The 15,255-nt window shown below is 53.8% G+C and overlaps 2 protein-coding genes across 7 annotated transcripts in view; one reads left to right on the top strand and one right to left on the bottom strand.

The window, feature by feature from the left end:
• The window catches only part of PPP2R5D (protein phosphatase 2 regulatory subunit B'delta), a 32,068-nt gene extending 25,001 nt beyond the window's left edge, over positions 1 to 7,067 (bottom strand). Inside the window, exons 1-3 of one of the 6 annotated variants that reach the window (XM_040553684.1) lie at positions 6,915 to 7,067; positions 6,423 to 6,503; positions 259 to 466 (exon numbers count right to left, since the gene is read on the bottom strand). In XM_040553684.1, coding sequence (XP_040409618.1) covers positions 259 to 466; positions 6,423 to 6,503; positions 6,915 to 6,941 — 316 coding nt within the window. In that variant the 5' untranslated portion in view covers positions 6,942 to 7,067. Of the gene's footprint in view, positions 1 to 258; positions 467 to 3,174; positions 3,300 to 3,341; positions 3,702 to 4,634; positions 4,815 to 6,422; positions 6,504 to 6,914 lie in introns of those variants that run through there. The other 5 variants (XM_040553683.1, XM_040553680.1, XM_040553682.1 and 2 more) reach the window with 5 other exon arrangements.
• A 6,749-nt stretch (positions 7,068 to 13,816) lies between these two features.
• Positions 13,817 to 15,255, top strand: part of ABHD12 (abhydrolase domain containing 12, lysophospholipase) — a 42,952-nt gene continuing 41,513 nt past the window's right edge. Inside the window, exon 1 of the mRNA XM_040553678.1 lies at positions 13,817 to 14,231. Coding sequence (XP_040409612.1) covers positions 14,089 to 14,231 — 143 coding nt within the window. The 5' untranslated portion in view covers positions 13,817 to 14,088. The remainder of the gene's footprint in view (positions 14,232 to 15,255) is intronic.

The raw sequence follows: 15,255 nt of genomic DNA, 5'->3' as shown, positions 1-15,255 counted from the left end.
ACCAGGGCTTCAATCAGCTCAAATGGGAAGGTAACTACGTTCACACTGAGCATCCTCCTCCTCTTTTAGGCTCTCCATCAATTCCCAGCCTGCTGCCACGTCAAGCACCTTTCCCAGAGCCATCCCTGCAGCACAGCTGGCAGGAGGCTAGCAGGACACTGCCAGGGGCCCTTTGGAAAGAGCCCTTATACCACAGCGTTCTGCCTGGAGGAAGCGCAGCTCATCGGGCAGGTCACCCTTGCCCCACAGCTTCTGTACCTTTGAGGGCTGGGAGCTTTTGCAGTTCCCGGTTTTTGCTCAGATTGAAGCGAGAAGAGCTGTGCCGCCGCTCCTTCTTCACAATCTGGGGTCCCCCCGAGTACTTGATCTTGTTCAGCTGGGTCGGTGGGGGAGCACTGTTACTGGGACGCTTATTTGAAGTTGTCTGCTGCTGCTGCTGCTGCGGCTGCTGCTGCGGCTGCTGGGCCTGATGAGAAAAAAGAGGAGAACAACTCATGAGCTTTTACCTACGAGCCTCAGAAGCAATCATGTAATCAGCATTTTCTCGGCCTGAAGAAACCGGGCACATTTTGCACTGGTGCACTTGAATTTCAGCGCATCTCTCCTGCTTCTGCAAGGCTCTAGACCGGTCGGTTGCATTTGCAGCACACCTGCAAAGCGGGCATCAGTTTTACTCACCTCTGCGAGGTAGCACAAAGGCATCAGAGCCTCCTGGTACACGTGGTGCTAGAGATACGGAAAGCAAAGCCACGTCTTGCCACAAGCTGCTAGAGGTTACTGACACGAACTCTTTGCCTGCACCCTCCCCCAGCAGACATTCTCTCCACTTCATGCTTGTTGAACAGCACTTGCAGAGGCATTTTCTTATTTTCAGTGGGTCACCAGAAACTCAAGCCAGTGTTTTCTCAGCTCAGCTCTGTTCTGGCTGAAGCTCGGCTGGTTCCAGTCCCACCTGGGCCCTAGTGGCTTACTAACCGATCCTGTAACACCACGGTGACCTACCTCACGGAAAACACGTGGAAAAGGGCGACATCCCGACACAGCACCCAGCCTGCTCCGGCCTTGCCGCATGGGCCCAGCAAGGCTCCCGTCCCCTGGCTCAGCCAACTCCTCCCAGCTGGCACACGAAGCCAAGGAGCTGCAGGGTGAACCAGGTCAGGGCCCCGCGGGGATAGTGCAACGGATGGGGAGGAGGGGTGGGCGAAATCCTCGCACGTCAGTCCCTTCTTCCCCCACAAGCTCCCAGCACAGCAGTACACACACACACCTCCCCGGGACGCCAACCAGTAGGATTTTGGGGGAAAAGCACCAGCAGCGCAGCAGCTTGTCCGGGCTCTCCTCCAAACAAGATACAGCCAGTATTTTCCTGCGAGGAGCAGTCTAGCTGCAGCTTACCCAAGACAGGAACAGCCCTTACCCAAACTGAGCCCTGACGCTTTCCAAAGAGGTGCAGCACAGCACCGCTGCGCAAGAACAAGTGAACACACCCACGGCATGCGGGTAGACAGCAAGGGAGGAACAGGGAACGTTGCTGCGAGGGGACACTGCTCTGTGTAAGTGCCAAGACTCCACGGGAAGAGCAGGGGCAAACAGGGAACACCAACTATTTTGTCAAGCCACTGCTTTGAACCAGAAATAAGAAATGCTTTGGTCTGGCTGTGCTTGAAAGAAATCTCGAATGGTTCTGCTTCAAACTCGACCCCAAACCAAGGTGGGGGGAGACAACAGGATTTGAACTCCCTGCAGTTGAGACTTGATCCGACTCCTTGCATGGAGCAGCGCTGTCCAGTGAAGCGAGGAGGGAGCAAGACGAGCCTTGTGATGAACACAGCTCCATCTGCCAGAGAAAGCAGGCCCGGACTACAAATTGGGGGCAGCTAATCCTGACCAGTGGTCTCCCCTCAGCAGCCAAACCAGCAGTTAAGCCGGGCTGAAACCTTGCTGGAACCCTTCCAGGAGCAAAGTACATCCCTCACCCTGACCGTTTGGGTAGCGGGGCAGCCTGAGCCGCGCAGATGCTGTCCTGGCAGCTTAGGGGAGGCGGTTCCTCCGCTCTGGACCGCTCTTCTCCTTCCACGGGGAAGCAGGGCAGAATCTGAATGCCGAGCCGCCACGGGGGGAAGATGATACGGAGGGAAACAAAAGGTGTGTCAGCAGCCTGACAGGTAACGCCGAGGGAAGCGGGGCACATGGGCTCTCCTAGGAGACATGTGGGGCTGACAGGACACGTCTGTGCGTTCCCCACCCACTCAGAAATGCCACAGGCAAATGTTCCCAGCACGGTACATGCGCTGCACGGTCACAGGTTACAGCCACGCTCCCTTCACGGGGGGGTCTGCAGGAGTCCTCGCCACTAGCTTCTACGGTCCTCGACAGCTGTCACCAGAAGGAGCGAAACACAGCTTCAGATTTAACTGCTGGGCGTTCAGGAAACAGACGCACCGACACGGAAATCACATAACCAAGTTTCCCAGAGAAAATCTGATGACGGGGAAGGTCGGATACACTCTGCGCCTACACTGCAGTGCTCAGGGGGGTCAGGAAGGATTGATTCTCTCTGGGCTTCCTGTGGCAGGCCCGCCGTCCTTCTGCCTTCAGTACCTCCTACCTTGGTCACATGAATCAGGAGAGAAGAGGCTCGTTTCAAGTTCCCCAGCGCAGCCTCCATCCTTGAGATCACCGCAGACTGCAAGGACTGAAAGCTTTTCCCTTAACGACCTCGCCAACCGTTCCCCTGAGGTGGACACCAGCTCCCTGCCACAGGCACACCTCTACCTGCTCGGGCTCGGCCCCGCTCCCGGCACCACCGCGGCAAGCCCTGCTGCTCGCCTGCCGAAGCGACCGGCACAAAGCCGCCCGCCCGAGCGCGGTGCAGCAGCCCCACCTTTCCCTCTGCGGAGGAGCCAACAGGATGGGCCAGCCCCAATCGCAACCGGGTTTGAGCTCCCCCAGGCGCAGGCTCCCCGGCTCCTTGGCATTTCCTCCCTGCTGGTTCCCACCGCCTCTCCTCCTCCTCGCCGGGAACTTGTCGGTGCAAGTCGACGAGCCCCAGGCCCTGGGCCTCCTGCTCGGTGCCGTTTCTCCTCGCACCGGGCTCCCAGAGCCGCTCCTTCCCCAGCCACGCTGAGCTCAGTGGCAGCTCTGCTCTGCTCTCCTGCCCATCCATGACCTCACCTCTGCAGGCACTCCCACTGCAGCTGGGCGCATCGCCGCCGCTCCGAAAGCCCTTCTGCCTCACTGGTCCCCGGAGCATCCCCCGCTCGCTAAGCTCCTCAGCCCAGATCTGCTCTCAGCTCCTCCTCCTCAGATGACTCTTCCCTTCCCATCCCTCAAGTCAGTACCTGCTCCCTTTGTCTGTCGTTACCCGGCTTCCCTATTAAAATCGAGCTCTCTGCCTCCGAAGTAACATCAGCACGCTGTAATGCCCGTCTCTGAATAATGAACTCCAGGTACTGCAGCAACGAGCCCCGTGGAGATAGCTGCAGAACACGTAACGCGGCAGCTCGGTGAAAATGAGCACCCTCTCCCAGAGCTGCGGATCTCATCCGCGAGGCTCCAAGCTGCCCTTGAGGCTGCACGGCAACTCCTCTTCCCTCTTTACTGCTGCTGCTAATCCCTGCTCCCACTTCCAGGTCATTAACTCTCTTCCCCACCCAGCTGCCTCTCCCAGTCTTTCTGGCCAGGAGGAGTAACTCTTTCTCATGCTCTCACCCAACGCCGCCTTGGTCTCTGACATTATTTCTTTATCTTCCCCTCCCTAAATAGCCACAGAGAAATTCCCTCCATTCATGCCTTCGTCATGTTCCGGAGGGAACGAACCACGCAAACCTTTTATTTCCCACTCCCGCGTTTTCCTCCATAGCCCCCGTCTCTGCCAGAGCAAACCGCCCCTCCAAAGGCAGGGGCTGGCCAAGCTACGCTGGCTCATCACCTCGGAGAGCTTCACCGAGGAGGGCATCTAAAAGAGCACTGCACTACCCTCGTAGGGAACTCGGACACTTCTGTGCCTGCTTTTGAGCACATCTGCCCTTCCAGATCAGCTCCACTGAAGACTCCTTCGCTGCAGGGAACAAAACAGTTTGCTTACGGGTTTCCTGCCCCCTTCGTCCCCCTCCGCAAAGACCCCCCCCCCCGGAGGTCCTAGACTGCTGCACTTGCTCGGATCTGCGAAACCAGAGCTGCTCCTCGCAGAGCTTTACTTTTTTCCCACCAGCCGGACAACTTGCCTGCAAAACAAGTCACAGCTTTCTGGATAAATTAGGGCTGCGAGCCCTTCCCTGCTCCTTGGAGCGCAGCGTGAGGGAGGAAAGCAGACACTGAAAGAGGACCGCCCAAATACTGTTCTGCTCCGAGCCCATCAGACATCTCTTGAGACCCGAGGAAAGATGACAATTCCCTTTGGTGCACACAGCTTTCACCTTCAGAAAAGCAACCAGACAACCGTAACTCCACAGAAGAATTCAGAGGGTACAAGACTCCCACAATGGCAGCAGAGGCATCGACCCCACCACGCGATACTGCTCCGGGCGTTTCACGAGGAAAAAAACCCTTCTGCTTCCAACCGGAGGAAGGAGCCTCCATCCCAGCACACGTATCAAATTCCTTACAGTCCCCCAACGTGAAAGTCAAAATACCTTTCTGTGCCTCCTGAAGAGCAGGAAAATTGCATTCAAACTGGTATACATTTCTTCTGATCAAGCAAAGAGCTCTCTTCCATTCTGCAGCAAGGCAGTCTGGAGGCAGGAAAGCACCGACAGAGAACGACTTCACTGCAAACTCAACAGGGAAATGGAGACGAGACCTGTGGCAGTGGCACATTGCAGAGGTGTCTCCTTTCTGCTCTCTGTTCCTATGATCAAAGGAGACCCAGCTTTCCATCTTAAAGAAGGGCTGGATTTTGTTTGGGGTATGAGGAAGCGGCTGGGTATGTTTTGTGGGAGGGAAGGTTAGACACAACACCTCTAAGTTTCTCCTGCGCCTAGGAACAACCAGACATTATGTGCCATTTCAGGTCACAGAAGGGAGCTCGTAGCCTGAGCTATTCTCCCTTTCTGACTGCAGCGCTCATTACCAGGAAAGCAACGCCAAAGCTGGAGTTCCGTCACTGCCTCAGAAGTCAGCAGCCAGCTCTCCAGCAGGCTGTTTGCACCTCTGTGCACAAAATACAACGGGCAGAGGCCAAGGTGAGGACGGGATATAGAAAAAGGATCTACAAAACTGCTGCCTGCTCCAAGGCAAACAAACTCAGCTGATTCCCTGCTGGCTACACGGCAGGTTGGCCATGAGCAGGGCTTGAACCTTGAAGTGGAGCGGCTGTAGCAGGTCTGCAACACAGCTCTGTGCTTTGGAAGAGACTCTAAAATAACCGTATTTTGACCGTGATGTTCCCACTGAACTACAGATTTCCTCCTAGTCTTCATTAGCCTTACATCTCCTACCTGAGATCCTCCAGATTCTAAGTGCAACGTGCTCCAGATAAGACCTGAGCACACAGGCTTCTATGGACGGAGAAGTGGCACAACTTGTTCGCCAAACTGCAGTATTAAAATAAATAAAATACCCACATACACACACGCATCCTTCCCTGAACATGTGTACAATGCTCTTCCCAGCCAAGTCTCAAAATCTGCAGTCACACTGTTTGAGTGCTGCTCAGACTCAAGTCTACCAGAAAAGCTGCAGTTTACCCAAGTTTTTGCTAGTTCTAGCCCCGCTTCTCATCTTATCACGTCCTGCTGAGGCCATCCTAATACATCCAGCCTGGCAACATCCAAACTTAGAGCGAAAGAGGCTCTGCATAGCTGGGAATAGACTGCGCCTTTTTGTGAGTAATGCTGCGTTCAGCAATGAGGCTGTAATACCGAAAGAGAATTATTTCATCTCTAGCACTTCACCCCTATTCTTTGAGGTGTCCTAGCAATTATTTCGTAGTCTCACTCCCCCAGAAAATGCCTCAGAAGAACAAGTTCTTTTTCTACAGCTCCTCACTACTCTCCCACTCTGACACAAGGTGACGACAGGGTTTATTGCGCTTCGCTCTGACAGGAGCAAGGAAGCTGCTCCAGTCTGTCAGCCTTCCTCCTCCTTGAGAGCTGTGGCTCCTCTCCCTCCGCAGCCAACTTGACCACGCTCCGCGAGCAGCGCTCGCCATCAGCTTTGTGCCAACTCTCTTCTCGCAGGGCTGCGGGGTACGAGACTCATCCCGTCCCCTCCTCAGCTGCCGTCACTCCCTTTGGGCCAAATTTCACAGGGAATTAACTTCACCTAAACTTTAGTCTTTGGCGGCTCCTGATCTGGTTTTGTAAGACGTCGAGGAGGTGGGCTAGCTGGCAGGGCAGCTGGAGACGCCCCCAACCGCGAGACGCCGCTCTCCCTCGAGGATGCGCAGGGGCGCAGCGGTGGAAGCCTGTCGGAAGCCTTACCTCCTCCGAATTCTCTGCCCCGCCATCCTTCCCGCTGCCGCCGCCGGCCTTCGGGGCGCTTTTGGCTGACTTCGGAGACTCCTGGAGGGGCGACAAGAAATGGGGGGGGGGGGGGGGGGGGTCAGATTTCACCTTGTGCTCCCCTCCCAGGACCCCCCCCGCTGCTGGGGGGGCTGGATAAAGGGGGTGTGGGGGGGAGGGGGCACCAACATCCCCCCCCCCCCCCCCACGCTCGCCCCCGCCCCCGCGCGCCCCCGCCGCCCTCCTGCACCAGCCGCCCCGCCCGCCGCGCGCGCGCCCCCGCCCCCTGCCGGCCGCAGCCCCGCGTGCGCGCGCCCCCGCCCAACGGCCGCGCTGCGAGGGGAAAGAGGGCCGCGGCGGGGAAGGGGGAGCAAGGGGCTGAGGGGAACGGGAGGGTCCCCGCCGGCGAGGCGGGGCGGGGCGGGGTGGGGGGGGGGTGCGCGGAGCCCCCGCCGCCCGTCCCGGCCGCACCTTCTCCTTCTTGAGCTTGTAGGGCATGGTGAGCGCCGGGCCCCTGCCGCTCCGCTCCCGCCGCCGCCGCCGCCTGCGCCCGGGCCCGGCCGCGGCTCCCCGTTCCCATTGGGCCAGCGGCGGGAGCCTGCCTAGCAACTGCTTGCGCCGCCGCCGCGCCGCCGCAGCGCGCGGGGATTTTGTGATTGGTGGACGAGGGGATGGCGGGGGGGGAGGGGGGAGGGGGTGGGGCTACGGGGGGTGGTGCTGAGGGGAGGCGGGTGGGAGCGGGGCGCTGAGGAGGGGGTGCCCCCCTGAGGGGAGCCCCGCGGCCGTGGGGCGCCGCTGTCCGTACTCGCCCCCAGGTCTCAGTGTGCTGTCTGTGATCGGCCCCGTTGCTCCCCTCAAGGCGCAGAAGACCCAAATCTCGGGCTTAAGCACGGGAGCTGCTGCTTCATCCTCCTCTCCTCGGGAGGTGGCCGGCTGCCACAGCTTCCTCCTCAGCTTTTCACCTCAGAGCAGCACGCTGTCCCAGGGCATCGCAGAAACTCAGTTAGACGTCAGCTCTTTGGTCAAAACCGTTTTCCTTTGGTGTATCAACCTACCAGATTGAGCCAATGTTGCCTGAGGGCGGACTGGGCTTTAGCTGTCCTCTCCTCTGTGCGATCTTCTTTGGGCACGACAAGGGCAGGGCAAGGCTTGTGAGACCCCACTTGGAGCACTGCGTTCAGCTTTGGGGCCCTCAACACAAGGGTTTAGAGCTTAGTGATACGGTTTAGTGGAGGACTTGTTAGTGTAGGTCAGAGGTTGGACTCGGTGATCTTGGAGGTCTCTTCCAACCTGGATGATTCTGTGATTCTGTGAAGGACAAGGACCTGTTGGAGCATGTCCAGAGGAGGGCTGTGAGGATGACCAGAGAGCTGGAGCACCTCTCCTATGAAGAAAGGCTGAGGGAGTTGAGGTTGCCCAGCCTGAAGAAGAGAAGGTTCTGGAGAGACCTTACAGTGGCCTTCCAGTATCTAAAGGGGTCCTACAAAAAAGCTAGAGAGGAAGTCTACTGGGGAATGTAGTGACAGGACAATGGGGAACGACTTTAAACTAAAAGAGGGTAGACTTAGATATTAGGAATAAATTCTTCACTATGAGGGTGGTGAGGCACTGGAACAGGTTGACCAGAAAAGTTGAGTTCCCCATTCCTGGAAGTGTTCAAGGTCAGGTCAGATGGGATTTCGGGCTACCTGGTCTAGTAGAAGGTGTCCCTGCTTGGTCAGCCTCCAGCACGTGCTGGTGCCTGGGCTCGTTCCTCCCCAGGGGCAGGACTTTGCACTTCCATTTGGTGAGCTTCAGGGGGCTTCTCTCTGCCCATGTCACAAGCCTGCCCTGTTGCCTCTGAATGGCAGCACAACCCCCTGGTGTATCAGCCTCTCCTCCCAGTTTTCTAGCATCTGCTGACCTGCTGAGGTGGCACTCTGACCCATCATCCGGTTCATTTACGAAGAGGTGAAACAGTATTGGCCTCAGGATCAACCCTGGAGCTACACCACTATCAGCTGGCTCCAGGTGGGCCTTGTGCACCTAAGCACAACCTTCTGAGCCTGGCCATTGAGCCACTTTTCAGACCACCCCACCGTCTACTCATATAGCCCACACTTCATTAGTTTGTCTGTGATGCTCTCACTGGAATGTTGAAAGCCCTTCTCAGGTCAAGAGAAGCAACATACATTGCTCTCCCCTCACCCACCAAACCAGTCGTCTCATTGTAGAAGGCCATCAGGTTGCCTTAGCATTATTTCTCCCTCATAAATCCATGACAACTACTCCTGATCATCTTCTTGCCTTCCATGCATCTCAAACGCTTTCCAGCATTACTTGCTCCTTCACCTTCCCAGGGATCAGGAAAAGGCTGACCAGTCGGTAGTTCCCTGGATCCTCCTTTTTTCCCTTCTTGAAGAGGGCAGTGAGATGAGCTTTCTTCCAGTCCTCAGGAACTTCTCTTCATCACCATGATCTTACACAGAGCATTGAGAGTGGTTTTGTAAGGGCATCAGCCAGCTCCCTCAGCACTCACGTGTGTGTGCCACCACGTCCTGTGGACTTGTCTCTGTCCACTTTGTTTCAATGTTCCTCGGCCTGATGCTCTTCTCCCAGCGATGACTCTTCCTTACTCCAGACATTCCCTCCAGCCTCAGGAGCCTGCTATCCCTGAAGCCAGCGAAGGTCAGAAAGATTCCTTGCGGCTGCTGACCTGGTGCAAAGCGTTCCCTTGCAGCCTACCTCAGTGCCACGTGGGACTACAGCCATCTACAGGCGACTGCTGCACAGAGCAGCCCACTTGTTTCCAGTATGATGCTGCATTGCCCACAAGCTCCCCGACCCGTGGGTGACAGGCCTTGTCTCTCCCCATCCCCACACAGAGCAACCCTCACTTGCTGGGGGAGGCAGCCAGGTGGCAGGGCTGGCAGGCTTCAGCACTACGTGGACTCGTCTTCCTGGAGATAAATTTGGCATATCTGTAGCATCTGGAAGAGGTTCACTGAAAACCGAGGTGAGGAACAAGGCGTATGAATGACACACCTGCACCTTGTGATGGTCCACCGGTCAGCTAATCCCTCACAGCAGAGCAGCACATCATGACTTGCTCCAGTGGAGCCCACAAACAGCTTAGCTAGTCCTCAGCAGCCTCTTGCAGGATGTGTATTGTGAACTGCGTGGTTTCAGTGCCACATATCCTCCATTACTGAAGCAATGAGACTGATGGCTTGCAGCAACACCAGGAGACATCTGTCCTGTCTTAGAAGGGGCCAAGCCACTTTTACAGCCACTGACATTTGGGCACTTCCAAAATTCATATTGCAGGGTGTGAGACATTTGCAGAAGCAGACAGGTATGTTGTTGCAGAGCAAGATACATTTTTTTGCTGTAGTAAGAGAGTAGGGTCAACAAAGTTGAGATTTTTTTCGAAGTTGTGTTTTGAGGTGCTTGCTGACTGTTGGCTGGTGCAAGAGGTAAAAAAACTCCAGTTCACTTTAGCTAAGCCTGTGGTATGGATAACTCTGGCTTCAAGCAGATGAACATTTTGTCTGCAGCCTGCTTTGTGTGAGTACGTGAGCTTGTTACTGGGAAACCCGTAGTGCGTCCTTGGCCCTACTCTATGTCCTTGAGCATGTCCCTTCACTAGGTGACAGACAGGTGTCTGCTTCAAAGGTCCCACTTTGTGGCACTGAATTTCTCAGAACCACAGACTTACTCCAGAACACAGGGGTTCTGGAGTGCCAGCACTTCTGGGAGATGGGAAATAGCTCTTTGAACTTAAGCATGGATATTTACAGGCTGTCGGTGTAATTCCAGCTGTGCAAGCTCTGCGCTGCGCAGCAGCCACAGGCACAGGGCACACTCTCAGATGGGACGTGATGCATCAGTGGGGAGTAAAATGAGGCACAGGGGTGTGCCAGAGGTGCTTCAGCAGGAGCACTGGCACTGGCAGGCAAGGTGGTCAGCAAGGAGAAAACTGTGGAGAGAATTCTTTTGGACATCTTCAAACACACAGATTGAAATATTACCCAAGCAGGCAGGTAAGTAGAAATGATTCCCAGATGGTTTACTTCTTAACTTACAACTTCCCAGGCCTAGCTTGGAGTGGGACAAAGGAAATGCTGAGTTCTCCTGCGCTTCGCTAGGAACTCAGCTGATGAGACTGAGCTTGGCTGTTCCAGGCTGTAGTTCTGTCACCTGGCCAGCAGACTGCCTGCGAGAGCTGGACTGAGATGCGTTTGTGTTTTCCTCTGTCATCTGGATTCTGCAGAACTGTCCCGTGCCCTTGGAAATGCATACTGCACTGCAGAGGAAGGAGCTAAATGTGACCTAGGATCAGCCTATGGCTTTATCAGAGTACCCTGAATGCCTTTTGCGTCTGGAACAAATAACAATACATCTGGGTAGAAGATTCCCATCAATCTTCTCTATTGAAGAAAGCTAAACACGGGGTCAATGTTTTCAAACTCACCAGTTAAACAAACCTAGCTAGACACATGTGGAAAATTTCCTTGAGTCTATTATATACAGCAGTGCCTTCCCCATTATGACAAAGACAAAACACCCAGCAAAGTCACGCTTACAAGTTTGGTAGCGAGGCTGTAAGCAGAGATGACATTGAACAGTATAAATGGTATTTATTCAGCCATACCTGGGGAAAAATATTTTTCCAGAGGTCAGCTGAGCTTTGCATGTGCCTCGACAGAATTCCCTGATGCCTGCTGGCAGCCCAGCAATTCCTGAAGTGCTGCAAATGCTCCAGTGATGGAGGTAGTATGTGTGGGGTTGCTTCCAGGCACTTGCAGTGGGAGCCAGCTGTGGTGCTGCAAAGCCCTCACACTGCCCATCAAGCACGAACGTGCGCAAACAACTTAAGCTAAAGCATTTCTGCCTTGATTGATGATTAAGAAAAGAGCGTAATTTACTTGTAGCATCAGGTTGTCCTCCTTGTCCTCCCAGAGAGGAGCAGCTTGAGGAACAGAAAGCTGTGGGTGTCTGTCCTCCTAGCAGGTCTCTGTAGATTTTCAGAGGTACTGCTGCCTTTCTTGGCAGTGTAGCCTCCTTGTGCTCTGCTTTGAGTCTCTTCTCATTGGCTTTTGCCCCCTTTCAAGCACCTCATCCTCAGCCGTGGCTTTGTCCTTGCCTTTTCTGTTTGCTCTGCTGCTTTGAATAGCCTTGTGCTTTCCAGAGACTTATCCCCCAGTAGTCTTCTCACCAGAATTTTCTCCTGGCTTTTTTTGTGTTCCTTCAGTGTCTTCTTCTCTGGGTTTTGTCCTTTATGGAGACCTTTAAGAGCTTCATCCACAGCCAAACGTATCTATCATCCCTTCTCTTGCTAATATTACTTATGATCTGTGCTCAGTTGCTGTCCTTTGCTTTCCATCTTCAGGTGCAGCTGCCTGGGGAAAATACAGGGTAGGAAGGAGACTGGCATAGCTGCAGTCCAGAAGGCTGTGTCCTTGCCCTATGGCCTGTATCCACACCTCTTCCAGATCATTCCAGACACACAGAAACTGTACGGAAGGTGTCCTTGCCCACAGGGATAGTTTCTACTAAAGTTCTACTATAATCTTCGTTTGTGCCCTGAGCTAAGAAATATCAAATTCTTTCTCAACTTTTTCTCTGACTGGATTTTCCTGTTCTTCCTGTACATATTCTCTTTGTAGAACCACACGGAGTTACTGGCTGCTAAGAAATCCTGTGGCAGCACATTCCCCAGGCTGTTTTGCATTGTTCAGATGAAGTATTTGGTGACTGCAGACAGTAAAATTTCACCCTAGCTTGCCTGTAACAGCAGCAGAAGTATGGTTTGTAGGTGACCCTTGCATTGACCACTCCCATCAAGTCCACAGGTTGGGATTAAGAATGGATGCTGTGCATTGATTTCTGTGAGTGGGCAAATTTATGATGCCACATTCATCTCTTACAATAGGTAAGAAGGATAAGTACTGATCCCAAATGGGAGAACCTCTCTCATATTCTATAAATTATGTACTAGCAGTACAGCAGACATTACACTTTAAAAAAACAAAAAACAAAACAAAACAAAACAAAAGATGACGTGGTGATTTCTAAATCTTAACAATCTGATATGATGGGAGAGACCAAACAAATGCCTGTTTATACTTGTACCTAGTTAAGGAAGCCTTCAGAAATGCTGAGAATGGCTTAAGGTCACTACAAGAAAATATTTGCTTACCTTCTTTCTAGCACAGAGAGAATGCCAGTCGTTATTAGGACCCATGCCATAAATATAGACTTTCAAGTAATCTTCCTTACTTGACCTTCCTGGTAATAATTTTCTCAGATATTTCAGAGGATTTATGACACCTGAGACCATCCTCCTCATACCAAAGCCTGTCAGGCAGCTTGCAGCTCTGTCTTCACAGGACTGCCCTGTCACTCCCAAGGAGCCCGATACAGCTTTTGAAGTGCCGGCTTGAGGAATGATTGCCACTCACGACTTGCTGTCACCAGACGTCCGAACACATGGCTAACAATCCCAATTGCAGCTGCGAGCCTTCCCAACGAGATGCAGGGAATAAGGCAAAAGCTGAGGGAAAAAAAGGACACTCTCCTTTGCTGTTCAAAGCATGCACAAGAATCACTGATATTTCCAAAAGCCTGCCTGAAAGTTTTAGAAATTATGCTTTGGCTGAGAGAAAATCCCTAAAAGGTCACAAATGTTAGGAGAAACTTCCAGGGTCTTAACAAAGCAGACATCAGCATATTAGAGAGCAATTTCTGGTAGCTATCCATACTGCTAAGATAGCTGAGGCTTGTATTTTAGCAACAGCTTCCTCCTTTTTGGTCCTGATTTTGCTCCTGGGATTATAATGCCGTATTTACCTGGAATCTCCAGGTATGTTCCAGGTATGGGATCAGTTTGCAGCAATACAGAAGAAATGGATGTATGATAACTGAGGTCTGAAGAGGTCTGTTTTCTGGGAATTTTTCCACTTTTTCACTTTACGAGAACATACAAGGTACCTCGACGGACCAGCTTGGCATTCAGTACGCAGCAGCGGCAGTAGGAAATGGGGTACGTAAGCATGTCAGTTTTCTGCAGCGCATTGCTAGAATACGGATATTTTAGTCACTAGCTATTGCTGGTACCGGAAGGGACGTTTTATTTGTTCCCTTTTTTGCCGGTAATCATTGCAGTGGAAAATTGTCATGTGCGTAGGGGAGCTCTGTGGCAACATAGCCTCGCCTTTGCGTGTCTGTGGAGATGAAGAGATCAACACATAAAGATGTTTTCTCATATGCTACTGTAAGCTTCCCAGAGGGCTAGAGGGAACATATGAGGGGGGCAATTGTATCTTAAACGTTGCTAAGGCTGATTTATGTTTCAGAGGACACTTGACCATGCTGCCGCCTGGAACCGAGCCCACCCGGGGCCTCGCCTCAGGCCGCCAACAAAATGGCGGCGGGCGCGCAGTGCCCGCAGTAAAGATGGCGGCGCGGAGAGGGGGCGGCGGCCATCCGCGGTGCGGGCGAGCGGCGCCTTTGTCCTCGGCCCGGCTCCGGAGGCGGAGATTAACGGGGGCGGAGCTGGGGCAAGCACGGCGCTGAGAGAGCGGCGGCGGCTGCTCGGGGGGAGCCGTTGCTGCCGTCTCCGCCGTCCCGGACCACCATCACCGCCGCCCCCCTCCTCCCCGGCATGAGGAAACGCAACGAGTCGGTCACGGTGGAGCATGAGCGCGCCGCCGCCGCGCCCGCGCCGCTCGACAAAGGCTGCAGCCTGAGGCACAGCCTCCGCCTGCCCGCCGCCGCCGACACGGGCATGAAGCGACCGCTCGGCAGGTGAGCACCGGGGCGAGCGGCACCGGCACCGAGCGCCGTGCCTCCCCCGGGGGTGCCCTGACCGGGCGCCGGGCACTGCCCTGCCGCGGTGCCCCGGGATGGGGCCGGCCCTGAGGGGAGCCCCGGGGGGGTGTGCGGTGTTTGGGGGTCTCGGGGTGTCGTTAATTTGAGAATTAATTAGAGATCTGGCCGCTGAGGGCCGGGAGGGGCTGGGGTTGGTACCTGCGCACGGCCCGGTAGAGTCCCTTGGGCACGGAGTCCTGTCAGGCAGGGAGGTGTGTGGGCTTTGCTTTTTTTTTTGTAAAAAAAAAAACCAACAACAACAACAAAAAAAAAAACAGCGAGTGGGATTTAGGTGAGGGTAGAGGAAGCTTATCTACATGGCTGCACAAGTAAAGTGTCTAGCTGCGTTAGCGTTTTTAACATTTTGCAGATATTTACGCTGTTGTGCTAGGAGAACGCTTGTGCCCCTTGGTACAAACAAAAACCTGTCACAAGAGAAGATGCTTATAAGCTGGAGCCGCCTTCATGCAACATTTCAGGGGGATGTGAAGACTCACTGATGCTTTCGAAGGGTAGGGAGGAAAAAGACGCAACCCTTGAGGCACCTCGGCGCCAGCACAGTGCTTTTCCTTCGGTTGCGTTTTTCCTAAGTGTGAAGAATATTTAATGATCGCGGTAGCTGTGTGGTTTGGGTGGCTGATGCCAAATTGCTGTGCTTCAGGAATACAGCAGCCTATAAACATCCAAAAGCAGTCGACAGATTTCTAGAAAATGAGTTCACGTGGCTGCTTCTCTGGTAAATTTTCAGACACTCTTTCTGTTCTCTTAGACAAAATTTAACATTTGAAGATAACATTTTCCTGCTGATGATGTAGATTTTTGTCGTGTTCAATGACAGAGCCCTTAAAGAGTTGTTATTAATCTTGATGGGTAATAACTATTTGTTTTTATGCCCTGGAGGTAAACCTTTGGGAGCGCTCTCTTCGTGTTATGACGAGCTTTTGGTAATTGAAAATGGCGC

The sequence above is a fragment of the Cygnus olor genome, chromosome 3 (assembly GCF_009769625.2).
Source record: "Cygnus olor isolate bCygOlo1 chromosome 3, bCygOlo1.pri.v2, whole genome shotgun sequence".
Taxonomy (NCBI): Eukaryota; Metazoa; Chordata; class Aves; order Anseriformes; family Anatidae; genus Cygnus; species Cygnus olor.
This window is presented reverse-complemented; position numbering and strand designations above follow the sequence as displayed.